At 39.9% G+C, this 27,093-nt stretch overlaps 4 protein-coding genes across 5 annotated transcripts in view; 2 read left to right on the top strand and 2 right to left on the bottom strand.

Moving 5' to 3' along the window:
- LOC128735023 (protein LTV1 homolog) overlaps positions 1-16 on the bottom strand; it is a 2,405-nt gene extending 2,389 nt beyond the window's left edge. For both annotated transcript variants that reach the window (XM_053829480.1, XM_053829479.1), the window contains exon 1: positions 1-16. The gene's annotated coding sequence lies outside the window, so the exon portion shown is untranslated.
- A 7,022-nt stretch (positions 17-7,038) lies between these two features.
- LOC128737072 (testis-expressed protein 10 homolog) lies at positions 7,039-9,263 on the top strand. The gene is made up of 3 exons (XM_053831625.1): positions 7,039-7,297; positions 7,358-7,956; positions 8,014-9,263. The coding sequence occupies exons 1-3, from the start codon at positions 7,106-7,108 to the stop codon at positions 9,260-9,262; spliced, it is 2,040 nt and encodes a 679-aa protein (XP_053687600.1). The 5' UTR covers positions 7,039-7,105; the 3' UTR covers position 9,263.
- A 6,820-nt stretch (positions 9,264-16,083) lies between these two features.
- On the bottom strand, positions 16,084-20,609 carry LOC128735258 (uncharacterized). The gene is made up of 2 exons (XM_053829753.1): positions 19,889-20,609; positions 16,084-19,811 (listed from the first exon to the last, which is right to left on the bottom strand). The coding sequence occupies exons 1-2, from the start codon at positions 20,607-20,609 to the stop codon at positions 16,084-16,086; spliced, it is 4,449 nt and encodes a 1,482-aa protein (XP_053685728.1).
- Positions 20,610-25,164: 4,555 nt separating this feature from the next.
- Positions 25,165-26,783, top strand: LOC128735260 (uncharacterized). The gene is made up of 2 exons (XM_053829754.1): positions 25,165-25,539; positions 25,602-26,783. The coding sequence occupies exons 1-2, from the start codon at positions 25,165-25,167 to the stop codon at positions 26,781-26,783; spliced, it is 1,557 nt and encodes a 518-aa protein (XP_053685729.1).
- The last annotated feature ends 310 nt before the right edge of the window (positions 26,784-27,093 follow it).

Raw genomic sequence — 27,093 nt, forward strand, 5'->3', positions numbered from 1 at the left:
AATGTGACCACCCGAAAGAACTCGTGTTTACTCCACAAGGATTTGTTTTGAAAAGAAGAACTGACAGCATTGTCAGATGCTTTTCCTTTCGCTCGTTTCGTTTTCCTTCTTTTCCTCGCTTTTGATTGCTTCACACTGCTCGATTTTTTCCTTTTTCACACATGAGTGAGTGAGTGAGACTGGCTAAAAAGTAAAAAGGGCTCAACGGTTCAACGCTCAAGTATCCAGTACCGTCGTGCGGGGCTTCTTTTGAAATACTACTTTGGGCACTAAATTTTTAATCAATTTCAACAGAAAGCCTGATAGATGTCATATCACATCCATGTTATTTTATAAAACAACATTAAATCTACTTCTAGGCGTAAAATAAGTTTTAAAAATCTGCCGCCGGTGTTTGTTACAACAAAAAAAAACTCTGAAAGTCGCACGGAGGTAATCATTAGCTACTGGAACTTCTTCTGTGTAAACATTGTTCACACTATTCCAGATAACAGTAATATCTCAATTTATATTCAAAAACTATTCTTTTATCATATTCTGGAAATTGCTGTGTACATTGCAAATCGAAATCAACTGATTTTTTTGCGAAAATCACAAAGCGCTCAATATTTCGTTAGCAGCACGGTTAGCAGCCATATTGGACAGTGAGGCGTCAAAGAATCAACGGTACCAAAAATCCAACTAGGAAGTCTAATAAATGAGCTGTTGAAAGCACTAGCACCACATACTAGCCGTATACACGTTTCAGGCTTCAAAAAGTATGGTATCGTACCATAAAGAACGTTGAGAGCGATATGGTTGAGGAATCATTCAAGGAATTTCTAAAGAGTCATCGGGAAGACGTCATTAGTTGTTCAGCTGGCTCTGAACCAAAGAAAAAATTGAAAGTGCTCCCTGGAAAAGTGTTTCGCCAGATGAAATACCTAAACGAGACACGAAAATTTAATCTAAAACTGCCAACAAGCGAACAAAGAAGTCCAAAACGGTCGCGTTGTGAAGAATCTAATCTATCACAAATTTGGTTTTCTTCTAAATAAAATAACGTCGATTAATAGCAAATATCTAGATATATATGAATCTTAATTAATTCTTTAAAACTAATCATAATTTAACCAAATAATCTTGTTGTTATAATGAAATTTATTCATTTGCTTAGAGGTGTCAAAAGTAGCCCCCAGCTATCTCTAAAGGAGATTTTTTAATCGCTGTGGAAACAAAATTTTTATTTTTCAAGTAATTTATCTAATATTTTGCCTAAGAGTTGCATATGCATACACAATGAATACCCAAGGAACAATTTTTGCTTATTAAACGTTTAACCGACAGCTTTTATTCAGCACATGCTGTATAGCTGCTTTTCAAGTATGTCTAAACACCTCTGTTCAATGCTTATACAGTTGGTTTTGGAGAATTTAAACAGCACAGTGCTGAATATGGGCGTGGAAGATGCGTTTGTATGACTGTTATGCAACGTATAATAAAACGTTTATTCAGTACGTGTATATATGTTTATTAAACTTCTGCTGATGATACTTAAGCTACGTTTATTCCACAGCAGTTCAACATTTAGACAAGCAAAAAGAAAAAAAATATGCAGGAAGTATTTTTATTTTATTTTGTGGGTTTCGTTATTTTCATGGCCATTTTTGTATGCCTATATTATAATTTATAGACTTAGTAGGAAATCATTGGTTGACTCAAAATTCATCAAGCCTGCCATATACTTTTTTAATTCACCTGGGTTCGAACTTACATCCTGTCGGTCGGAAGCCGTCAACGAACACATCTGAGATAATCTGACATATGACAGGCGCCGAGTTTTTTAGCCGATGTAGATTTACCAGCTTAAGTTTGTAGAGCGTGGAACAAAAATTGGTTAAAATGTATTTAAGCGCTGAAGAGTAGTTTCTTAAATCATGTTTGGCATCTGCTGTACAAGATTACTTTAGAAGTATTTATTCCGCACATGTCAAACATTTAATAAACTATTTATAATAAAATAAAGCATTTCGCTTGTACCACCAGCAACATAACACAGTCACAACGCAGAAGACTTTTTTCTTTTGAATATTGACGACGGTGAGCGGTGGTACTTAATAAAATTCACTGGAATCCAGAATGTTCGGCTAGTGATTGTTCATTTAGTTAGCAGTGATGTGATTAACAGCAGCAGTGATTAGTTAACAGCAGGAGTGATTCGTGCTAGTACCGCAGAGAACTTTTGTACTTTTGTCACCCCGTCATTAGTTTACGCAGATAGTCCAGAGCTTATTGCTGCTTTAAGTCGCTCGCTGTCTGTGCACATCTATTTGTCATCGGCTCTGATTTAGTTTTTTTCGTCCAAAAAACAAAAAAGAGCAGCGGATGGCACGAGAAGCAGTGGTGTTTTCGCGCACCGGCAGCGGGAGCTGGTCATCGCCACTATGCCACCCGATCATAACAATTCTGGCGGCTTTAGCCCGACGGAATTCATCTCGCTGTGCAAATCCATTATGAGTAACTCGCAAACCGTCAAGCAGCCAGCTGTCTTAGGATATAAGTTTATTTAATTTATCGGTACGACGAGGGATAACAACACGCCGAGGGAAAAGATACACATCGTACAGGCAACAACACATAAAAGGATTTCCACGACCAGCAAAGATTTGCGGCGGCTGTATCAAAAAAATAAAGTGTTTAAAGCATAAATTATAAACTGTAAAATATAAAGTGTCATTCAAGTTATTGGTGTTGTTGGCTGCCATCAAGCACCTTTTATTCCACACCTGCTCTTGTTGGTGCTACTGATATGTTTGTACGACGATTATTCGACACATATTCCACAACTCCTCTTAGCAATGCAGCTGATGCGTTTGGGCAACTTTCATTCCACTCTTATTCCACACTCGCTCTCAGCAATGCTGCTGATACGTTTGCGCAACGCTCATTCCACACTTATTCCACTTTTATTCCCCACTTTCTCGCAGCAATGCTGCGCAACATTTATTCCACTGTTATTCCACACTTGCTCTCAGCAATTCTGCAAATTCGTTTGTACAACATTTATTCCACTGTTATTCCACTTCTATTCTGCACTTGCTCTCAGCAATGCTGCTGATACGTTTGCGCAACACTCATTCCACACTTATTCCACTATTATTCCACACTTGATCATCGTAATGCTGTTGATACGTTTGCGCAATGCTCATTCCACTCTTATTCCACTTTTACTCCACAATTGTTCTTGACTGACACGTTTGCACAACGTCTATTCGACATGCATTTTCATGGTAGCTTTTAAGCGACCATTATTCCACACCTGCTCTTAGCCGTACTGCCGATACGTTTGCATGTTTATTCGACTCTTATTCCGCACTTATATAACAACGTATAGATGTTGATTAGAAGCTAGAAAAAATGTAGGGTATGACGTTTAAACAACAGACAATTCAGCAAATTCGCTTGTTCAGCACCGAATGCTACCACACAACTCTTATTCCACACCTGCTTGTTTAGGTGCTGCCGTTTTGTTCCTTGGGTATACATTAAAATTGTGGCAATATACCCATCATTACAAAAGTTACATTTTCTTAGTCAGAAAATTAAAAAAAAAGTGTCAAAAGAAGCCCTGCACGACGGTACTTATCAAATAATTGCAATTTACAAATAATTAAATTACTTCTAATATGTAATTTGAATTCTATCGACAAAATAACGATGCCATCGCGACAGCAAAGCTCGAATGACTGGGTTTTTAGATTAAACGTTTTACCTATGGTTTTACGCTGGTTCTAATCGTACGGCGCTTGTCACTCAAGATAGGCGACTGATATATTAAGAGTTCTCTGTCACGGAATTCCGCAGGGTCGGACCCCCGATATACCAACTTTATATTAAAGATGTGAACTTCTCCCTTGAATGCCCAGGCATGCTCACGGTTATCTTTTGCCGATGACCTCATAATAGTTTTCGTAATTCGGACTATCAAGGAGGGCTCTCTCTTTAACGCCAATTAACCATTTTTGCTGAGTAGTGCAAAATGAACTGTATGAACGTAAACAGACACCAATAAGTGCTCTCGTGCTCTGTCAACACTTTCACACGAAAGAAAATGCTAATTCGATTTGACTATCAGCTATCAGATGAATAGAAGAAAATATGCTATGGATCTCGGTACCTCGAGGAACAATAATCTTTCAAACAGCATACTTCCTATGTAGTAGCCAAACCACCTCGTTGCTTGAGATTCATGATGAAAGTGTCTATAGGAACTTTACAGACATTTACTACCTGAAATGTCGCTGCTGTTCACTCCTTCGTTCAGTTCTTGCTCTGGTCTCTGGTAGTTTGGAACCCTCATTAGCTCAATGGTGTACACCAGGATCGAAGCTGTGCTATGAAGATTTGACGAACGAAGACTGAAATAATCCACACCAGCTGCCCAGTTACGAAAGTCGTACACAAGTTGTTTATACCCATGGCTTTGCTTTATATTTTCCTGAGCATACGGCGCAGAAGCATGGTTGGGAAGACCCAACGACTTTCTTTTATTTGCATCCCAAGCAACCAAAAGTTTAAATTTCAGCAGCAACTTGAAAGTCCAACATGCAGCTTGAAAGTTCAACGCACAACTTGAAAGTAACTTAGAGTTCGGCTAATGGTATCTAAGGAAGGTTAACAAGCTTTATGTCTATGGAGGTATAGCTTGCTAAGCAGCTTTACTTGCAATAGAGGTTTTCCGTCAGATCATACCCCTTCTTTTCTTATTTTTTCTCGAAAGTACTCCCAATACGAGTGATAATGGTGCAAAAATATATTTTTTTCGTTGACTCTAGAATTTACTACGATTTTTCAAACAATGTAAATTGCAAGAATGGTGAGTTTCTTTTCACCAAATCACGAATGTTGAGTTTTAAAAAATTCGTTTCGGCTGCACTGTTTATTAAAATTTTCAGATTTTCTGGCAGCATTGCACAACAGATATTGACATATGTGTATCAGCGGTTGAGTGAAAAGGACAAAACGAATGAAACTAATGATTACCTTCTTTTTCGTTTCGTGCGTTGCTTGCCACAAGAGTAAAGAGTGGCATAAATGGTTTCGAAGTGGTGAAAATAGAGGACACTGGTACAAAAAGGCATGTAATACATCCGAGAAGTGACGGGTTGAAATATACGTATTTTAATTTTTCATTTTTACAGTAGTTAGAGGTTTTAATAAAGAAAGTTTTATATGGGTATCATTTCTAAGAGTCAAAACCGAACATTTAGTGGAAAAAAAAATTTTGACGGAAAACCTCTATTCAAATGCATCCTAGCAATAAGTCGTCAGAAAAAGTATGTATTTTAATGTGACGAATAACTCGTTAGAACATTTGAAAGCACAAAAAAAAACATCTGCAAAGTTATTGGTATACAATGATTTTAGAGGATTTTTTCTGAGTCATTATATGTTACAAAAGAGTTGAGGTATTCATCAAAGCTACTTATTTTAATGTGTTCCAAATTATTTATGAAGATGTCATATTTTTGTATCGATTTACAGGAAACAAATTTTTTATCACCCTAATAGGTGGATATATGATCACCATGATAAATTAAAAAGGTGGACCATATTTTTTGAAATAACTTCTCCAAAGACACCATCCATGTTAAATTCCGCATTTGCATGCTGTCCCTGCCGTTTTGTTCGCCGACGTCACTTTTGCAGCGAAACGTAAAAATTGAATTTGTATTTATACACAAAAGTGACGTTAGCGCTTGGATTTCATGTAATCTACAAAACAATTAATGAAACACCAATGGTTAGTTAAAATACATCAAAATAAGCAATTTGTACAGAAACAAATTCCGAAATTGGGCTTTACTTAGAAATTGCCTCGAATTTTCGTTTTTTGCTTGTACTGAAAAATGTGCAAAATGGATTAACGTCACTTTTGCATATGACGGCAGCAGCGCCTCGCCGAAACAGAATTCGAAAAAGTAGTGCAAAGGAGAATTGTAGAGTTACTTCTATTACACTATTATCTTCAATATTGTTGAAAAAACTAAAGTTTTATCTGCCATGGGGCTACTATCCCATTGATAGCCAAATGAGCGCTCATTTGGCTATACTAACAAGTCGTCGTTGCATATTCGAATTTCCACTGATGGGAGAATCTGTTAGGGCCCAAGATTGGGTAACCAACCTAATTTGAACCCCATCCGCAGCTGTATACATAATTCGGACCTTTTTATTTGATTTTCCTGCAAGTGTCCAAATTATGTACAGTTGCTGATTTGGTCCAAAATACGTTGGTTACCCTACTGTTATATGTACAAAACAATTTTTCTACTTTGAGATTTTAGACCAAAATGTAAATATGTGAATTTAAGCACATGAAAAAATACTTATTGTTGCTCTTGTATGCTTATTTATTTACAACGTAGAATTACACTAGCCCGCAATGCGACTTACTATTTTGCTTCCCGCTTTTCAAGCTCCTGCAGAGCCTTTAACAGTTCTTGGTCTTTTGCATCGCGTATCGATCGGATGCACTTTTCCACCGCTTCACGATGCTGCTGGTTTTCCGGCGGGAATATTTGTCGCTTCGTGTCGGTCACCCACCGTTCAAAGTATTCCGGTTGATTAAACCAATGAAACATCGCCACCGGGAAGGTCATGTACATGGCCATCTTGCCAACCTCCAGCACCCAGCCTCCCATGGTGCTCGATTTGTTTCCTACTAATGCAGATAACACTCAACTGAACGGTATTTTTACAGAGAAGAATTTTCTTACCTGTAACACTTAGTTATATAAAAACTAAATTATAACTAATTTTGTGCTTAATCAGCACAGCTGGAGCAGTGTTTATTTACCAAACGTCAGACCTCGATCGAATTTTTCTTTATCGTGAGCGTGAGAGGTGAGACAAAAACTGACAGGCTGTAAGCACAAAGTCAAACAGCTCGAATCGAGCTTGTCACAAAAATCGGCTGCCAGCATGCTGAATGAAAGGAATGAAAAATTAAAAACAAACCAGCACGTGCGTTGGATTGGTTGAATTTACGTGTCTGTCTCGCACCAATCTTTTATAAGAGTTTCGAACTGGAACCAAATTTCGTTAGAAATATACATCTGCAAAAATGGGCGGCAATTCAAGAAAGTTTAAGAAAGCCGAGAAAAACAAAATTAAACTTAAGGGCGCTAAACTTCCAAAAGGAACGAACGTAACTAAAACCAACTTTAAAGTGCGCAAAATTGTACTGCCGGATCAAATCAAACAACGAAACTTATCGGATGCAGCAGTACTGTCCAATCGGAGCCTAACGGTTAAGGTGAGAACAATATAGAAGCTTGTTCCATTTGTTACATTTCAACTGATGTGTTAATTGCAGGACTGCCTGGCAAAGTTGAGCCACACTAACCAAACAGCCAAATGTGATGGACTTCGAGGTTTGCGAGAAATATTGCTGAAACTGCCGATTGAAGTTACGGAGAAACACCTCAGCGCTACAATCAAAGCGGTGGTAGGAACGGCTGTCGACTTGGAACGAGACGTTCGACGGGACTGCTTTAAAACTCTGGGGCTGTTGTTTGCAGCGACTGGTCAGGAGAATATGGCGCCTTTTTATGATGTTCTTTTATCCTTCCTGCGCTGTGCAATGACACACATCCAACCAAGGATTCAAGAAGATTCGCTGCTTTTACTGGACGTCTATCTGCAATATCTTCCAGGGCTGGTGTTACAAAATCGGGATAAAATTTTCCCCCAATTTTTGGACATGATATCCAAACTGAGAAACGAAACAAAACCGGAGAGAACCCTGACATTGACACTGAACAAACAAACCACAAGTACCAAGTGGAGAACACGGGTTCTTATGCGGTTAGTAGGAATGTTAAAAATTCTGATCGATCACAAAACTGGCAAAGAGGAAAAAATGCCTGAACCTGACGAATCGGAACCGATGGAGCTTTCAGAGGATACCGACCCGTAAGAATGTTAAATTACCATATTTATTCATGAGCATAATTATTCATTTTTCACTAGATTCACTCCAAAATCATCGAAAAATCTACCCCGACCGAACCGAATGAAAGTGGACTATGTTTTTGATGTGAATAAAGCACACTATCCTTTGCCCAGTTACCACCGATACGAACCGTGTCCTTTGCCATCCTTATTTCGACGATCGATCGGCGTGACAAATGTAACCTTTACTGATCAGCTTGACGAGGGCCGTAAGCTAAAAGCCTACGTTCAAATGATAATGCCAATATTGTTCGAGTCATGGCTGGAAGTTCATCCGGCAGGTGACAGAACAGAAGCAACGGGCCGTTTACTGTCATCGGAAGCGCACACGACCCTTGATTTGCTTCTGGATATTGCTATTCAGCTTTGGGAGCTGGTTCTCATTTATGGCCGTGAAACCAAAAATTCGGATATAGCCGACTGGCTGCGAGAGCAATATGCTGAATCGTTCAACGATCACATCCTTAAGGGGTTTCCGTACCATCAAAGCGTGGCGACTTCTAATAAACGTCGCTTGAAGGGTGGTTCGGAACGAAACATGATGGATGAACAATGCCATCAGCAAAATTTTAACATTTGTTATTACTACTGCTGTTTGAACGAAAATTTTCGGTCTGTTCGAAACAAAAACTACGCTAAGATTATCAACTACATAGAACAATGCGTTAATAACTGGAAATTCCGTTCACCGGAAGTCGGTATCCATCTACTGAAGGTTCTCCGTTTTCTGCTACTAGAAACTGACTGCTCAACGGTTAATCAAAACACTCGCGGATTATTGAAAACGCTACTGGAAGTGTATATTCAAGCCAAATTGCCTCCAGCCACGAGAAACAAGATTCTAATACTATTTTGCGATATAATTTTACAAAACGATCATCTGTGGCGAGAGTACGGCCAAGACATTTTCACCCTCTGGCTTCGGATGTTGCCGAACTTGCTTCGAAAACCGGCGATCGATTTTAACGTTTTGCGAGCCTTAAACTGTTTCGGCAAACAGAACAACACTATCTTCTTGCAGAGTTTGGAGGAAAATGCGGAAGATATCGTTAACAATCTGCCACTGATAACGGTTAACGGTGAACAACGCCCGAATGAGGGTAAAGAAATGGTCGTGAATGTACTGTTTTGGATCGGAAAGCGTAGCACGCTTGAAAAACTGCTGAACAGCGATCTGGGCGCGCTGAATCGTGAAACTAAGTCCTATTTTCAGAGTATACTGCGTATACGACTAACGTCTCTTCCGGTTGAGAATAAAGCTGAGTAAGTTTACCTATATTGAAGTCTTTTATTTGTGGCTCCGAATTTGGATGCAACTGCATGCACCTAACCTTTTTCTTGTCCCAACTTGTCTGAACAAAGATCCCAAATATACAACTTCATTAATCACATCAAGTTTCTCGTCGTCAATAGTCACTGTCCGTGGAAAGTAAACCATGTCTTTCTTTAAACCATTACTTCTCATAAATTTGGTTTTCAACGCATTGATTTTAAGTCCGAGTTTTATCTGGCGTAGATGTCGCAAAGTTTCTACTAGTTATAACATTGAAGTCCTTCGTGAAGCCTGCGAGTTGGCTAGTATTGCTGAAAATCGTTTTGTTTCTCGTTTCGATACGCTATCAAACAACGCACAGAATAATTAAAGTTTGTTTTGAGCATCTCAGTAGAATACGAATGGAAGGAAAGCCGAAGCTTTTTTCATGATTTCCAGGTGCTTTTCGAAGGTCTCGAAAATGTCCCGGAAACGCGCGATCTGGCCCATTACTCTCACTCATTCCAGAGTAGCTATGAACAGCTGCGTCGATTTATCCGGTAATCCATTCTCATGCGTTATCTGCCTATGCCATAGTTGTTCGCGTTCGAGTGTATCGTATGCTGCCTTGAAAGCCTCGAAAATATGTTGCGTGTGCCCCTTGTATTCCATTTGTTGTTGTACTCTACATTTGTGAAGGATTTGCAGTAGCGCGGCACTTCGTGAAGCGCCCTTATTACTTTGTTTTTCTATGTTTTCTGTCCCATTTTGCTCTATTTTCAATCCATGTTTTTCCTGTTTCATGTTTTTTACTCCCGTCTTTTTTACTTCCCGGCTTTTGTTTTCTCTTTTTCCCTTTTTTCCGTTTCCAGCTTTTCTCTTTCTAACTCATTTCCTTCCCGTTTTTCGTCTTCGTCTATTCCGTATTTCCTCTTCTCTGTTACGTTTAGCCTATTTTGGTCTGTTTCCCTTTTTTGCAATTCTCAAGCTTTCCTCTTTATTTCCCGTTCCCTATTTACCTGTTCCTTAAGTTCGTTTCTCTTGTTTCCCTTTTCTCCTTTATGTCAAATTTTCCCATTTTATCAGTTTGCTTCTCTCTCTCTCTCTCTCTCTCTCTCTCTCTCTCTCTCTCTCTCTCTCTCTCTCTCGCTATTCTTCTTTTTGTTTTGGTCTCGTTTTTTTCCCTTTTTCTGCTTGCTATTTGCTTTCTTTTTCTTTGTTGCTTTTTTCTTTTACTTTCCCGTTTTTCGCCCTTTTCTTGAGCCCTTATGTCCCTGAGCGTGTAGAACGCTATCTCTACATATTTGCGTTGACAGGAGGAAATGCTTATCAGCTTAGGGACTATATGCTTCAAGAATTGTTTGAATAGTTTCACTGTTCCTGGTTTTTGCTGTCAGGTATGTGTGATTATCTACGTCTTAATAAAAATCGCCAAGAATTTGAAATTGTTTCGCAATGATCAACATTCGTAATTTAATTCTAGTAATTTTGTTCTTGTGTTAAGCTAAAGGGTGTCCCACATCAAATTGCACCACAGAAGAAACGCTGTAGCAAATTACCCATTGGGTATTTTCTGTTGAAAATTTGAGTATAAGTAGATTAGAGTGTATTGTTTACACTCTATTTTTGTAGCGGAGAGTTTTTCGAAAATTGGAGAAAAGTGCGTCACCCGAAAAGCAATGTCGCGAATTTATTTTGCGCAAGCACCTGGAAAATCCTCAACTCTTTCAACACGAATGATGAGACTTACGTCAAGGCGGACTTCCGGCAACTTACGGGGCTACTGTATTTCACCGCCTAGCACAAGTTTAATCTTCCGGAGGACGTAAGGATGCTTTCAAAGTTTGCCAAGAAATACATGATTTGGCAAACGATCTGCTCATGGGGAAAACGAAGTGCACCGTTCGTGACTACCGGGACTGTAAACGGGTAGATCTACCTCAAGCAGTGTCTACAGAAGCGTCTGCTTCCTCTGTTGATGCAACACGAGGGCCCTATGATCTTCTGGCCGGTTCGAACTTCCTGCCACTGTTCAAAAGATGTCCTGGAGTGGTTGGTACGAAGCCAACGCGGTCACTTTCGTACCCACGGACATGAACCCCTCCAACGCACCGGAATTAAGGCCTATCCAAGGGGGGCTCCGTAGCCGCAAGGTTACCGAGTCTGCTTTCACAAGCGAGTGGTCGTGGGTTCGAATCTTAGTAGAATCAAGCCTTTCGATGTCAAGTGACTTTAGCATGGGTTTATTCTCAGGCCCCTCCATTTACCCTTCCTTCGTGCTGAATTCTAAATTTACCCTCTGAAGCCTCTTGACAGTGCAAATGTCCCTCCTATAGTTAAGTGTACTGGTCAGAGGTACGAATGAGTCCTCGCCAGGGACGGCTATAATATGGGATAGTGCTGGCAGCGAGGAATAAGTGGGTAAAGTAGGTCAAGCTTTGAAGGAAGGGTAAACCCCAATACACGCAAGCACGCATTTAAAATAAGCATATCGCTCACTCAATAGCGATTATAGCAAAAAGAAATGCAGTGCAGGTCATACAGCAAACACCCGGGCGATATTACAATAGATCAACTATACTGGTCGCAGTAATGAGTCCACACATGGAAAAGGCCTATCCAAAAATACTATGCTATTACCAAGTAGACATTACGGAGGTCAAATCTGAGCAAGACATGAAGAAAAAGTGGATTTCCGTACAGATAAAGTTTCAGCCAGGTTGTACAAAACTTTTTAAGTGGAGTTAAGCGTAAGGTGCGAGCATACGGTTATGGTGATGATTGATTGAATGGTGATTGAAACAAATAGAGTAGGGCGGGGCATAAGTGCGATGTTTGAAGTTGTCATCAATTTTCGTGAGATATAAAGAAGGACAACAACATAATATATTTTTAGTGATGCAGTAACTCAATGTCTTCATATTCCACTATAAATCATCTGCGGTAATAGTGTTTTGCAAAATAAATTCTTCTTTCTTCTGATCAAGTGCAGATTTGCACTTTTACCCCACTAGCGGGGCAAAAGTGCGAATACCGCGGGGCAAAAGTTCGAAGCTAGAATCCATGAAATTAGCCCAGCAGTAGCTAACAAAACCATATTATCTTCAATCTGCGTTATGTTTCGGTAAGGAATATTCTCAATTTGCACCTTTTCTATTTGCGCTGGTGTATTGCAGGCTCCGTTAGATCGAAACTTTTCCAAACGTTTGTTTTTTGTTTCATCAGCGGAAACACATTGTTTTTCTTCGGCCAACATCTGTAGAGCACACAGTTTTCTGCAGATCTTTCATTTCTAGTATCTGTAATATAGTGCCTAAAGCTTTACATAATTAGATATACATGTTTGCCTCGTCCATGAATCGCACTTTTGCCCCGTCCGAAAATCGAACTTTTACCCCGCGAGGCGCTTGACTGGGTTAGATTAAGTTACGGAAAAGCGAAATATATTTTGTAAATTATTTTCGCCGTATTTTCAAAACAGATATGTGAGTGATGTAAAACGCTGCTACAAATTTTCAATAAGTAATATCCTCCTGTTGGTATCGTATTTGCCATATAACGAAAAATTACATCAAAACCGCCCTAAAATAACATTTGCACATAACTCAGCAGCTATGCTTCGTAAGCAACCAAAGTTTTCGTTAGATTCAAGCTGTCAAAGTTGTCACCCATCCATGCCAATGTAGAAAATTTACTCGGAATCTTCCCCGATAAATTATTGAATCGCACTCTTACCCGCATCGCACTTTTACCCCTCCTTACTCTATGCCAAAAGCTTACTAATGGGTTATATTTTATTGTCTGAAAGTTTGAGAAGGATCGGTCAATTAGGTAATTGAGGTCTGAGCTCATATTTTGCTCTGCTCCATTATTCGTCTTTTTACTCATTTTCAGGCAAAGGTCAGACGTTTTTTATCATTTTCTCTCCTATTTCGACTTTTTTCCGGTCTGGGTTTTCGACTTTCTTTCGCATTTTAACTGGAGTTCTATCCCATTTTTTGTTTTTGTCTGTTCCGTTTTTCTTTTTATTATGTCCTGCTTTTCCTTCACTATCTTGTTCAGTTTTTATTTTCCGTTTTATCCCTGTTGTCTTTCGTTTCCATTTTTGCTCTACATTTTTTTCTTATTGTGTCCCGTTTTTCCTTTTTCTGCTCTAGTTTCTCATTCCATTTCCAACTCCCGTATTTTCTTTTTTTTTCTTCCCCTCCCTTTCTATCCCGTTTAGTTTCATTTTCACCATTTTTCTCATGACTTTTGTTTAATCCCATTTCTCTTCTTTTTTCGTTCTTCATCTGTCCACTTTTCCTAGTTCCTAGTTTTCCTTCTTTTGCTTTCCTGTTTGATTCATTTCCACTTTTTCCCCTCCCATTCTGTCACGGTTTTTCTTTCTTTCAAGTCATGTCTTTTTTTTCTGCCCCGTTTATCCAGTTTTTAACCGCTCAGTTAGCTTCGAGGTACGATGCTGTCTAACAACCAATCGTCGTATGTTCGAATCTCGACTAGGCGGTGCTGCTAGATAGAGTCAGAAGGATTTTTGCTCTAGTCCCGTAACTGTCCTGTACTCTAAGAGGCGGCCGCGAAGTCTGTCGATATAGAAAGGTCAAGTCTTAGACAGATGCTTAAGCCCACAGCTTTTTTATCCAGTTTTTGTCAAGTTATCGTGTTCTTTTCGTTTTTTCCTCTGTCTATCTCATTTTTCCTTTTTTGTTTGTCTAATCTAATCTAACACTAACGCAGCCAATTCTTGAAGGCATCCTGGAAAATGACGATTACTTGAACCAATCATTTTTCTTGTCAATGGCCAGGCCAACTGCGCAGCATGTACCGCAGAGAGAATTTCAAGAAATCAAATGGAACCAGAAAAATAACTAATTCCATTAAACTCCTTGAAACCAAGGGGAAGGAAGAAAGCGTGAACCTCCCGTACCAAACGCTTCCCATATTCATAGATAATGATTTATTTACAGTCGTTGGGGGTATCTTTGCTAATAAAGGTTCAGTGATACTCCGGACCCTCAGGGATAAATTGATGGCATTTAGGATATAGCGTCTTATTTAGCTCTCTGCAAAATAGATTAGTTTGCCAAAAATATTAGTTTAAATCATATAATACTTGAAAATAAAGTCTTTGGTTTAATAGTTGCCTAACGCTACATTTGTAAATTTAAGAACTGAAAACCACACGACTCCGCACCTTCTAGCCTGGCTACTCAATTACACAAATTGAAGTATTACCAGGTATGGCCACGTGGAGGCGCTAGGTAGGGGCTTGGGATGGTTAGAGCTATGTTGGGCGCTTTTTCCTAGTTGCCTTCCCCATTTCATACCCATGGAATGTAGACGATCGAAGAGGAGGGGTAGTAGGAGGGAGTAGATTAACACTTTTACAAATTTATTTACGTACGGGACATCAACTTGGTCTAGGTTCAATCAAAACAAATAATATCTGATTTGTTTGGTGGAGAAACTTCGTCACATTTTTCTAAAAACGGTGTACAGTGTGACACATATATATTCGAACAAAAATCATTTTATGCTTGCAACGGCATATACAATTAATACAATCAAACTAATATCATGTGTATGTGTCGTCATCATGACTTAAGTCTTACTTGACGTAGTTTCATTTTTGTATTATGTCTCGTTCACGTACCAATGCTCGAGTTACGGTCGTTGATAATAAGCAAATTCCGAAACGGTGCTGCTTGCAGCACTATTTTTAATGACCTCAAACATCTCGGCATAAAAAGAAGATTTGCATTCTAGACAGTAGAAAGACTTGTCGAGACGGAATCTGTTGAAAACCGTAAAAAGCCCGAAAGAAAACGAAGCGTTCGAACTGCAGGGGACAAAAAGGTTATTCGAGAGCGAATTTGTCGCACGGAAAATGGCAGTTGAGCTGAATATCAACAAGGAATCTCTTCGTCGAATTTTGAAAATGGATCTGGATGTGAAAGCATTCAAAAAATGTAAAATCCATGGATTAACGGAAGCAACAAAACAAAAACGCCAGGAAAGATGCAAACTGCTGCTCCGTCGTTGGCACGGTGATTCCGAAGTGATCTTTTTTGACGAGAAGTTGTTTTTTCTTCAAACCCCGCATCATGCTCAAAATAATCGGTTGTGGTCGGTTTCGATCATCGACATTCCAAAGCACAAACGGAATGTACCAGGATAACAAAATTCATCAGCAGTCATGGTATGGGGAGGCATTTCAAAGATAGGGATACTTGCTCCTGTATTTATTGAAAAGGGTGTGAAAGTTAATGCAAAATACTATCTAGAAATGGTCTTAGAACAAAATTTGATGTCGTACGTTCGGGGAATGTATGGTGAAGAATATTACTGCTTTCCCGCCAGGATGGAGTTCCCGCCCACACTGCAAATCTTGTGCAGACTTGGTGTAAAGCCAATCTTTAAACTATATAAGCGTATATAAATCTATAAAGCCAAGCCAATTTATGAACTTGCCGTCGCGGGCGTGAAAAGCAAAAGCGTGCTCACCTGTGATTGGTTGATTCGCTAATCATTGACAGTGCTTGTTATTTATACCTATTTCACTAGTGATGAAACAAATTCCGCTCAAATTCTCTACATTATTCAATACATAAAAAATTTCTGATCGACTGATGCAAATATCTCAAAAAGCCATTGAAAAATGGTTGCGTTATAAGGGAGCAAAACGTAATCACTTTTTGTTACATGTTCATTTCTCGTACTTCTGAAGTGCACCCCAGTACATAAAACAAAAATGTATTTCTACGTTAAAAATTATTTAATTAAAACAGTTAAACAGTATTTAATTATTTTATTTATGTTCATTATTTTCTTATTCATCAATTAACTCGTGTCAGGACTGGATCTGTCTTAAGCAGTGCTACGATAGCATCGTTACCTTGTTTGGTTGCATAATCCAGTGCACTTTCGCCATTATCGTCTTCCAGCGATACATCGAAATGGAACCGATCTAGCAGAAGCCGAACCATAGTGATTCGATTTTCCAGAGCAAATTTGTGCAGTAAGCTTGCATTGTTGGACACACGGTAACGAAAGCCTCTCACCAATTCCGCTTCTGCTCCACGATCCAGAAATAGTTCAACCACTGTTACATATTCATGTTCCAGGGCAATCACCAGAGCTGTTCGACCTTCATCGTCCTTCGCATCCAGCTCGGCGCCGGATTCTATCAAACGCTCGCAGAGGGTGGTTTCATTTTTACCTGCAGCAATATGCAAAGCCGTGAGTCCTCCAATCGCTCGCGCATTTACGTTGATCCCTTTTCCGATAAGATATTCGACGGTAGACATTTCACCGTCTATGATGGCGTACATTAGAAGATTTCGACGAGCGATATCGAAACTATCATTTATCAACCTGTCGTCACGATCGATAAGATAGCGAACTATGTGATAGTGGTGGAAGACTCCTGCTTGGAGAATCTCCTGCGACCTAACTTGGGCATTCTTAGCGAGCATGAGCTCGATCATATTCATGTTGTTTTCGGAGATGGCAACACCGATTGGAGTAACAGAATCTTCCGCTGTGGCGTTGATATCGACTCCTGGTTGCTGCAGAAGCTCCAATACGATATCGCGATTTCCTCCGTAAACAGCATAGTGGATTGGCGTATATTTTGATAGACTTTCATAGCTAGGATTGGCTCCGTTTCGTAGGAGCTGACGGAACAGCTCCGTTCGACCACAGACAGCAGCTACCATCAGTGGCGAAAATTCAACAGCATCCGGTGAATTAATGAGAGCTTCGGCATGCTCAGATTGTAAAATGTACTGGAAAAAATCCTTTCGGTTTAAATTCAACGTTCGCTGAAGTAGATAATCCGTTTTCAAGCTAAACTGTAATTCCTCGCAGAGATGTTTGAACACTGGGAAATGGTTGTTTTCTACAGCTGCCATTAGCGGATTAAAAAACACGGAACATTTGTTTGTTTGTTCGTTTACAAGCAACGGTATCAGTTCTAGGTCACCTAAACCGGATGCGACCCACACGGGAGGCCATAGGCCAAAGTTTACATCCGCTCCGTTGGCGACTAACAGTCGAACTATGTCGTAGTATCCATAACGAACCGCTAAGCCAAGCGGTGTTTCACGGAAGACGTTTAGCTTATTCACTGATTCGTTCTGATGGATGAGTAAATGTTCAACCATAGTTTGATCACCTCGAAGAACTGCCCAATGAAGAAGGGTATTTTTCAGACGAGCACTTTGTGACAGCCACTCGATCGGATGTTCCAGCAGGAGACGTCGAAAGGACTCAGTATTATAGGTGCTCAGCATGAGTTCCGACTGTTGGTCGGTAAGATTTCCATTAACGTCCGGATGTGTTTTCAATGCGGTTAACTGATCAATTAATTTAAAGCGTACTGCTGTGCCGTAACAGAAGCGAAACGGATTTGGCAGTAACTGTCTGATTTGTTGTTTCAACACAAGATTGATTGGCAATTTGAGGAACGTCTTAAATATGCTCTTTTCGGCACCGGCAGAATGTAATAATTGATGAATGAATTCGGCTGGATTGCTATTCAGGGCGATAGAAATTGGATCCTTGTTCAGAATGTTTCTACCGCGAATGTTGACGGCGTCCTCCGCAGTTAGCTTTTCTATTGTTTCAACATCGAAGGTTTCTAATGCAGTGAAAAACTTGTTTTGAGCATTGATCCACGCTAACTTACGCTGAAAGGAGGTTAAAAACGGGCTAGTTTTTCGCTGTTTTAAATGGTGGGATTTTTGGTACAAATGGAAGATATTGTTTCGTGCAAAGTATGTTGCATTGATTTTTACTGTTGAACATGAGTCTGCCAGTGTGTCGTATGACAATGGATCATGGGCCAGATAATTTCTCAAATTACGACTGGTAACGACCGGGACGATCGCTTTCAAGGAGTCTATGTTCAGTTTAAGTACACCCAAACTGCACAGAACTTCGGTGACCTGCAACAGATAGAATTCCAGGGCGGAACTGTCAATGGGGGAAAGCTGAGTTTTAATATCAAATTTGTCACAGTCGCCATATTTCAATAGAATATTTCTGATGCAACCAATCATTTGATCAAACATTTCTTGGTAATGAATTTCGTCGTTCTTTCTCATACACTCCAAATTGAGTGACACTTGTCTCACTTGATCTTTCACTCGCCGATCTTTAACGACTTCACTCAACACCTCATACTTGTCGGCCAAACGAAACAGATTGTGAAAATATTTATTATTCAACCTGCGTGAAACCATTTTAACAAACTCCTGATCGGTTGTCCTAACTCCTAGCGCGGCAAGGATCCGTATAGTTTCATCCACAGCGTAGCTGTCCTGAGTGGCCGTTTGCTTCTCCAGCGATTCAATTGCAGCAATATTTTGCTTCACCAATCGTTGCCATATTTCATCCAAGATCATTTTCCTGTGCGGATCAGCTTCCCGCATTCGCATCTGCAGTATAATATTCGGAGCCATCCGTATGGTCGACTTATCTACGCTTCGATGTCGCTGATGTCGTTTGCTCGCATCAAGCATATACTTTACGATCGTCCATACTCGTGCAATCCGCGCTTCATCCTGGCGGATGTACCACTCCAGAAAGAAAAACTGATCGATCAACTGACAGACTGAGGTTACATCATTCCGTATGGAATTCCTGTATGTCACAAGCATCCGGTTGATGATCTTCAAAGTTTTCATATCTTGGGAGTCGGCAGGCTCCCGGTCAATTAAATGTTGAATTAGTCTTATGGCTTCATTCATATCGACAGGCTCGTAAGTTGTCTGCAGCTTAGCTTTGAACTCGGTCCCAACGAACTCCACGTACGATCGCATCTGCTGGATGGATTTCATTCGGTACAGTCTGCCAAGGTATCGCTTAAATACGTGAACGTATTGTAGAAATTTAACATAAGCTAACCAATTAGCGGAGAGTTCAAGGTTTTTTAGAATCGATCGAAATAAATCTACGGGACAGTCTTGATCGAATCGTTGCTTTACCAGTGAATAACTATGGCTGAAGAACTGCCGGAGATCCTTGGTCGTCTCGACGAAAGACTGTGCAGAAAATATACTCAGAATGGAGTCTAATTTTTTCGTTATGTTTGGCGTTTGTTTGGTACTTTTAATTGCTTCTCCTATTACTTGCAGGGATCGTTTTAGTGCTGCAATTGAAATAAATCGCGATGAGGAATCATCCAAGTCCAAATGCTCGATAATCTCAATACTGCGAATAATTTTGTGAATCGAATAGAACTGTTTCGTTGTGTAGTAGGTTTTGAGCAGCTGTTTGAACTTTTTGCGATGCTTGTAAGTTACGTATTGTTTGTTCAGTACCTCGCAATACTCATTTAGAAGTGCTATTTGCGTTTGACTAAGAAGTTCGTACTGTTCGACATTACCGAATGTAGGGAGCTGTTTGTTGGAACCGATGTCATAAAGAATCCTTTTCGGCAGCCGAAAAGAGTTTTGACGAGTTCTCAGGTACTTATAAAGGACAATAGAATCAATTTTTTTAGGAGTATCCATATCCGTTAGAACTGTTTGCAGTATCTTTAAAAAATTTTGGATACTATCTATGAAAAAAGAAACAAACCAAAAATTTGTAAGATATAGAACAAAACGTACCCAAATAACTGTAAATAATTCCCACCTTTATCCAGCATAAATCCGTAGATGTCATGACTTTCATTAACCTCTCCAGTGGCGATCCGTAAAAATATCGCCAAACAAAATTGCAGCTCCATCAGTGGTATCCCAACGAGGTGGGGTTTCAAGAAGTACACGTGCTCCAATATTTGTCGCAAATACAGTATGAAATGCTCATCGATGGTACAGTAATCACTATTACGATAATTCATTTCTAGGAATTCAATACACTCTATCAAGTGTGCCACCCTGTCGGTTTTCTCCTCTCGGTTGATTTTAGCCGCACCGAAACACTTGTAATCCGCTTCAACCAGCAAGTATTGAACCCCGTGAACAATTTCCGGTGAAAGGGCAACGTTACGCGTTCGCAACTCAGCGTAGGCATGCTCTAAAGCTGTTAAAACTGCCGCTTCGCTATGCTGGGATCTTTTGAATTTCATAAGGATCTGCACCAGTTGGAAATTTCCTCTGACCATCACCCTTTTGAGGCTTTCGACCGGCGATAGGTTTTCACATTCCGCTTGAATCATAGCTTTAGCTAAAGTACCCGCAGGATCCAACTTTAGAGCGAGCTCGACAGGAGTTAAACCGTTCTCATTTTGTATTCCATTTGATGCACTATTTTCGCGAACAGCGTCGATTATTTCGACGGAAGACCGGTTTTCCGATAAAGTTTGCTGCACTAATCGATGCAGTTCTGTTTCGCTATCGTCAATGGAGGACATCGCAAGAGCACTGAAAAAACACTGACGAAACCGTCGTCGATTCTTTTTTATCAGACGAACGTTTTGAACGTTGCTTATCGACGTCGTTTTCGTTGTTTGCCTGTAGAAATGTATTGGTTGATTGCACATGCGCAGAAAAGAACTTACGAATATGCGCGCTTTGTGAGGCCAAGAGGCACATAAGTCGCGTACGATGAATCATGATTTTGCATCATGTTTTTAGGGGGTTTCCCTGCAAGGTCAGTGAAACAGTATAAGAATACATTCTTTATACCAGCTACTGATAATTGTTCATCTCAACCTAAGGTTTACACCTATGTTTTGGTAAAGGTTGTGCATATGTTTTTAGAGCGGGTTGTTGCATCATTGCACATCGCCACAAATTACAGGACATTATCGGGTTGCCCTCATTACAAAATTTTATATGAAATTTTCGATGTGGCTCAAATTATACAATGTAAGAAAGCAAAGCCTTGGGTATAAACGTCTTTAAGATTTGACCCTTCTTTATTGAGCCGGTTATTAGCCTCTTTCAACGACAATATTTTTTCGTCGTAAACCGCTAACGAAAGAATTAGCGTCCTGCAGAGTACGACTCTCGTGCGGATTTGCATTTGGATTTGTTATTGTGCTCGAGTCATTTATTATCTGTACGCACTGTGGTCAAATCTGAAATGTTTTGACAGTAGTTTGGTAATTATTGTGTCACCTTTCAATGCTTAAAAGTTCATCACGGTTAATTATGTTTTAAGCAAGTTATACTTGATGGAAGCCACGATCCGAAAAAATTAATTTTGGGCATGAAAACCTGACGTGGTCATAACAAGCGTCGTAGTGGAACTAAGTATTTAAAACTGTATTTGAAAGCGTTGAGAACCCAGAGCTGACTTAAGTCAATTGTATGAAACTGGAACTGGAATCGCAGAACTAGTGATCGATTAAATTTAAAACTCTGCGGACTTCTAGGTTACAGAAATTATTTTGTTTTACATTAAGTTTTACATAAAAGGTGTTGGTGGTTGCGCTAACGCAAGGAACATTTTCGTTATATAATAGTTTATCAAGCGCTTGTTCCACAGGTATTAGCTAATACAGCAGTCGAATAAGCATCTCTTAAACAAAAATGTTTGTTGGGAACCGAGTAATTATCTTGTACTCTAATAACCGACTCCCAAGCAACAATTTGAGTTTTATTGCACTCTTATGATGGTTTTTGTGACCAATTTTGGTAATGACAACCATCATAAGAATCTAATAAACCCCTCATTGTTACTTGCGCTGCAAAGTCCCTCAATAAAGAAGGTTCAAGTCTTAAAGACGTATTTACCCAAGGCATTGCTTTTTTTACATTGCATAATTGCATATAAAATTTTGTAATGCGCGCAACCCGATAAAGTCCTGTAATTTGGAGCAATGTACAATGATGCAACAAACCGCTTTAAAAAAACATGCACAACTTTCATCAAAATATAGGTGTTTAATCTTAGGTTGAGATGAACAATCATCTGTAGCTGATATAGGGAATGTATTGTTAAAGCTTTTGGGCTATAAGTCACGTCGAGTGTCACTTTGCTCGACTAGCCGACTTTTGGTATTACATAAGTGATAAGTCGCACGCGACGCTGAGCCGACCACTAAAAAGCTAGCGGCTCAACCATCAGCAAATGACGCCCGAACTTGCTTTGTTTTGGTCGTGCATTGAGCCGCTACGCTGCCCGTTCTTCCCGCACTCGATACTCAATAGTGACTGAATCGAGTCGAGTTGCTCTACATAACTTTCGTAATTATAGAACCCATGATTACTTTGCGGCAACGGAACGATTACAACTTTTCAGGATCGTTCATAACATCTTACGGTCAAAGACGCTCGTGCCGATCAGTCTCTTTCAACGTCAATACTTCTTCGTCGGAAAATGGTCACCGGAAGAATTAGAGTCCTGTAGAGTACGAGTTTTGAACGGATTTGTCTATGGATTTATCTATGGGAACTTAGCTGCTGACGCAACCCATAAAAGACCCAGCTTCCGCATCCACTATTCGTCTCTTCATCTTACTAGCTTAACGACAACGTCGTCAGAGTACATTTATGGCGGCCAGTATGACACCGAATATCACTCTTCCCTTCCCTTTTTCAGTGTACCAACATGCTCCCATAAACTCGGGAAACCATCACAAAAAAATAAAATTCGTTCAACTAGGTAACCTGCTAGCCGTTATAAGATCTTGCAACCAGAAGCACTAAACATTGTGTTCTGTAGGTTCTATTACTTTTTGGGGCATAAATTACACTAAATACGGAGATTTTTGCCCAAATAAAATTCATCACTATATTTTCACTTTTTAGCCGTCGATTTTTCATTAATTTTTTTCGGCCGTTCCATTCGTCATATCACTCGTGAAACTTAACTTGAGGCACAAAAAACTTGAATTTATCACCCGAACAGTTATTAAGATATTGTAATGATTTTGTCCAATCTATTCACTTGAATTGATAGAAAAAATTTCACTTCGTTTCGATTGCAATTCCAAATCCACAACCGTCGTTGTTGTACGTTACCAAGGAAACGGACGTATATATGGACTGATGCCAACGGAAACATTTGAGCATGAAATTGACCAATTATTTTCGCCTAGATTTTCGCTATTAAATTAAGAGTCGTAGTGCGTCGATAATATACTTATAAAAATTTACTGATAATAAAAAGCACCGTAAACAACATTTTATGTGATAGAATTAATGCCGGATCTAGTTCAACAGCAAAAATAGATACGCGATATTACGTTTCATAATTGCTGATAACAGATTTATTACCTAATACTAGCAACTCAGCATAAAATTAGCATAAACAAAACGATAGTGGCAACAAGTACTGAAATCAGTAAAAAAAAGCAGCTGGACTCTGATGACATTCACCTTAATGTCAAAATATAGCCTGCCTAATAACATCTCAGCATGCCATGACATAAAACACCTCGCACCATTTCATTTTGTTTTGTTCGTCAGCGCAGAGCACAGTTTCGCAGGCTTCTAAGGCTAAGGCTACTCCGTCGGTGCTGTGCTGATGAATCTTAAAATCGCGACCAGGGAACAAGAAGATTTGTACTGTACGGATTGTACATCCGATCGAGCGACGCTGCATAAAGTTAACGGGTAATCTGGGACTTCTAGCTTCTCCAGTTCGACAAACATTTTTATTGAATAGTAGCTCATTCAAACGTTGTTTAGCTAGCTACCCACCATTGTTCGGCTAAAGTGAGTTTTATCTGTATCACATTGCCGACCACAAGATTATAGACAACAGGTTTAAGTTGAACAGAAACTACTGTGGAAAGAGGAGCAACTGCGTAAAGAGAACCTACCGAAGTATCATGCCTTCGTAGGATACTTCCGGAACTGTTTTGGAAGCACGGATTCGCGATTCACTAGAGACTAGAATGACAGCTTCTCGACACATACATGGCGGGTATACTGTAGCGATCCATTAATAGCTCGACGATTTTTCAAACCAGATCGCTACAGTATTTTTTGTTAGTAGTCTAAGTCCCCCCAAACAAAAAATACTGTAGCGATCTGGTTTGAAAAATCGTCGAGCTATTAATGGAGGTGGATCAAAAGCTAAGGCAGGTTGATAGAAGCCCGACTAACACGGCTGTAACAGACTCTACTGTTTAAGACGGTTCGAGCGGTATTCCATTCTAGCAGTATTCTGCCACCACCTGGACAGTGAAATTCAACAGCGTTAAGAACAGAACTCCCTTCTGGAAGAACCTACGAAGGCGAGAAGCCATCTCAAAAACTTTGTAAAGGGCGTACGCAACAACCTGTCAATAGCATCGTCATCGTCGAGCTTCTTGCACATTAAGCCTTTCAACTCCTGATGCCAGTGAAGTAATTGATTTAGGGTAAGACGGGGTAAGAAGGCCCGGCGGGGTAAGACGGACCACATCGTTTTCGAATAGAAATCCTTAAAATTTTTGTAATTATGCTACCGTACCTTCTTTGTTAACGTGTTTGAATACTTTTGAAACACCCTATGCCGCTCGGCCACACGAAACGTCAAAATTAGAATCAAAACAAATATTTCGCTCGTCGTGACTTTGCGTGATCTAATTTTAGCACCAACAAATTTAAGGGATTTTTGCAAAATAACGCAGTATTTCGCCGTTTGTCCGTATCGCTGACGTTTGTGAAACGATTCCTGTTCTATGTGTGTCGAAAAAGGTATGTAAAATAGTACGGCTTTGGTGAAAAATGCAAAATGGTAAAAATTGTTAGCTAGGGGTAAGACGGGCCATTTTTCACGGGGTAAAAGGGCCATACGTTGTAGTGCTAATAACGCTCGAATATTTTCCTGTGTGATGCTTGTTTTTGTTTGCGCAGATGCCTCGAAAGTATATTAGAACAACATCGCGAATGAAGTGGACGGTGGACCAGATAAATCAAGCCAAATTAGCCATAAATAAAGGTATGTCCATCAGGACAGCATCGACCACATTCGGAATTCCTAGAACAACCCTTCGAAGGCAGATAAAAGGACGTAACGATACGCCAACCATGAGGCTTGGATCCAAAGTCCCGGTTTTTAATGCTGTTCAGGAAAAGGAACTTGTTCAGCATTTGCTGCAACTGGAGGAGCGGTTCTATGGACTCAGTATGCGTGACGTCAAAGAACTGGCATTTGAGTTGGCTGAGCGGAACAACTTACCTCATCCTTTTAATAAGGCCTTGCGAATGGCGGGTCAGGACTGGTTAAATGGATTTTTACTGCGCAATCCGAAGATTTCGTTCCGGAAGCCCGAAGCCACATCAGCTGCCAGAGCGCGTGGCTTCAACAAACCATCTGTTACAAAATATTTCGATCTCTTGAAAGCCATCATGCAACATACACGGTTTGAACCGACAAGAATATACAATGCCGATAAAACAGCGGTCTGTACTTGCTTCCCTTATAATCAAAAGTTTTAGTGGCCCACGTTCAAATTTTCTTTAAGGTACCACCTAAGAAGAGGAGAATCGCGGCCCTGAAGGGAAAAAACCAGGTTGGATCAATAACATCTGCGGAAAGAGGTGAAACAATCACAGCGGTTCTGTGTATGTCAGCAGCCGGACATCATCTTCCTCCATTCCTGATTTTTCCGAGGGTACGCATGCATGAAGCGCTGAAGAAAGGAGCCCCCGTGGGAACAGAGTTTTCGTGTAATCCCAGCGGTTACATGACAGTCGAGCTTTTCAATATTTGGTTTGACCATTTTTTGAAGTATACTCGTCCGTCGGAGGACTCTCCTGTGCTATTAATAATAGATGGGCATTCTTCGCACACGAAGAATTTGATGTTCTCTGAAAAGGCTCGGGCAAACCACGTGACTGTTGTAGTGTTGCCACCACACTGCAGCCATAAACTGCAACCTTTAGATGTTGCATTTATGGCTCCTTTCAAAAATTTTTATGCTGATGCGGTTGAGAAGTTTATGTGGAACAACCCTGGACGCACTGTTGGGCAATACGACATTGCCGAACTGTTGTGTCAGACTTTCACCAAAGCGTCTACAACAGAAACTGCCAGAAGCGGATTTTATAAGACTGGAATTGTTCCATTTGATCCGAAAATTTTTGGTGACGAGGAATATGCACCGTCACATGTTACCGATCAGGATGTCGACTTAGGGCCCAAGAGTACACCCGAACCAATAATTATCCCTGAGCCGAAGATTATTCCGTCTGACCCTCAGCCTTCCACGTCAAAGCAAGCCAACAAGAATTCAATGGAATCACAGTTCGATAATTGCAGTTGCAGTTCACTTGATGGGTCGTTTAAAGTGTCGCCTTCCTGTGTCAAACCACTACCTAAACTGAAAGGTCCTCGTATCTCGAAGAGAAAGCGTGTGGCTGAGAAATCATCTGAAATAACTTCTGATGAGTACATGGCAGATTTGAAAAAAGCTAGAGCATCAAAAGAGATCCAAAATATTAAGAAAGCCCGCAAACCCAGGTCAAGGAAATCTAAAGGTTTGAAGACATCACCGATCGAAGAAGACACACTCTGTGACAAATGTGGCGAAGTTTTTTCAGATTCCAATGATGGGACTGGATGGATGTCCTGCTTCGAGTGCGGAAAATGGTTCCATGATTTTTGCTTCGAGTCGAATGAAGCAAAATGTTACGAATGTTCGTAATATAATTTTTCGTTATTCTTCTATCAGTATTCTTTGTTATTATGAAGTGCATTACCCATGCATATTCTTTTTTAAATAATTTCATAATTTCATATAATAATTTCAAAATAAGAGTTAAATAACATTTACCTTTGTTACCGAAATAAACCATATAAAACTGTTAGCTAAATTATTTTTTCTTTTGTAAAGCTAATTTTATGCTATTTTATGAAAAATCTTTAAAAAACTTGTTCCAGGTGAGTAAATACTATTAAAGTTATTTTTGCAACTCTAAAAACGCATAAAAATTGCCACGATTCGTCTAACTCTA

This window comes from Sabethes cyaneus, chromosome 2 (genome assembly GCF_943734655.1).
Source record: "Sabethes cyaneus chromosome 2, idSabCyanKW18_F2, whole genome shotgun sequence".
In the NCBI taxonomy this organism is placed as follows: domain Eukaryota; kingdom Metazoa; phylum Arthropoda; class Insecta; order Diptera; family Culicidae; genus Sabethes; species Sabethes cyaneus.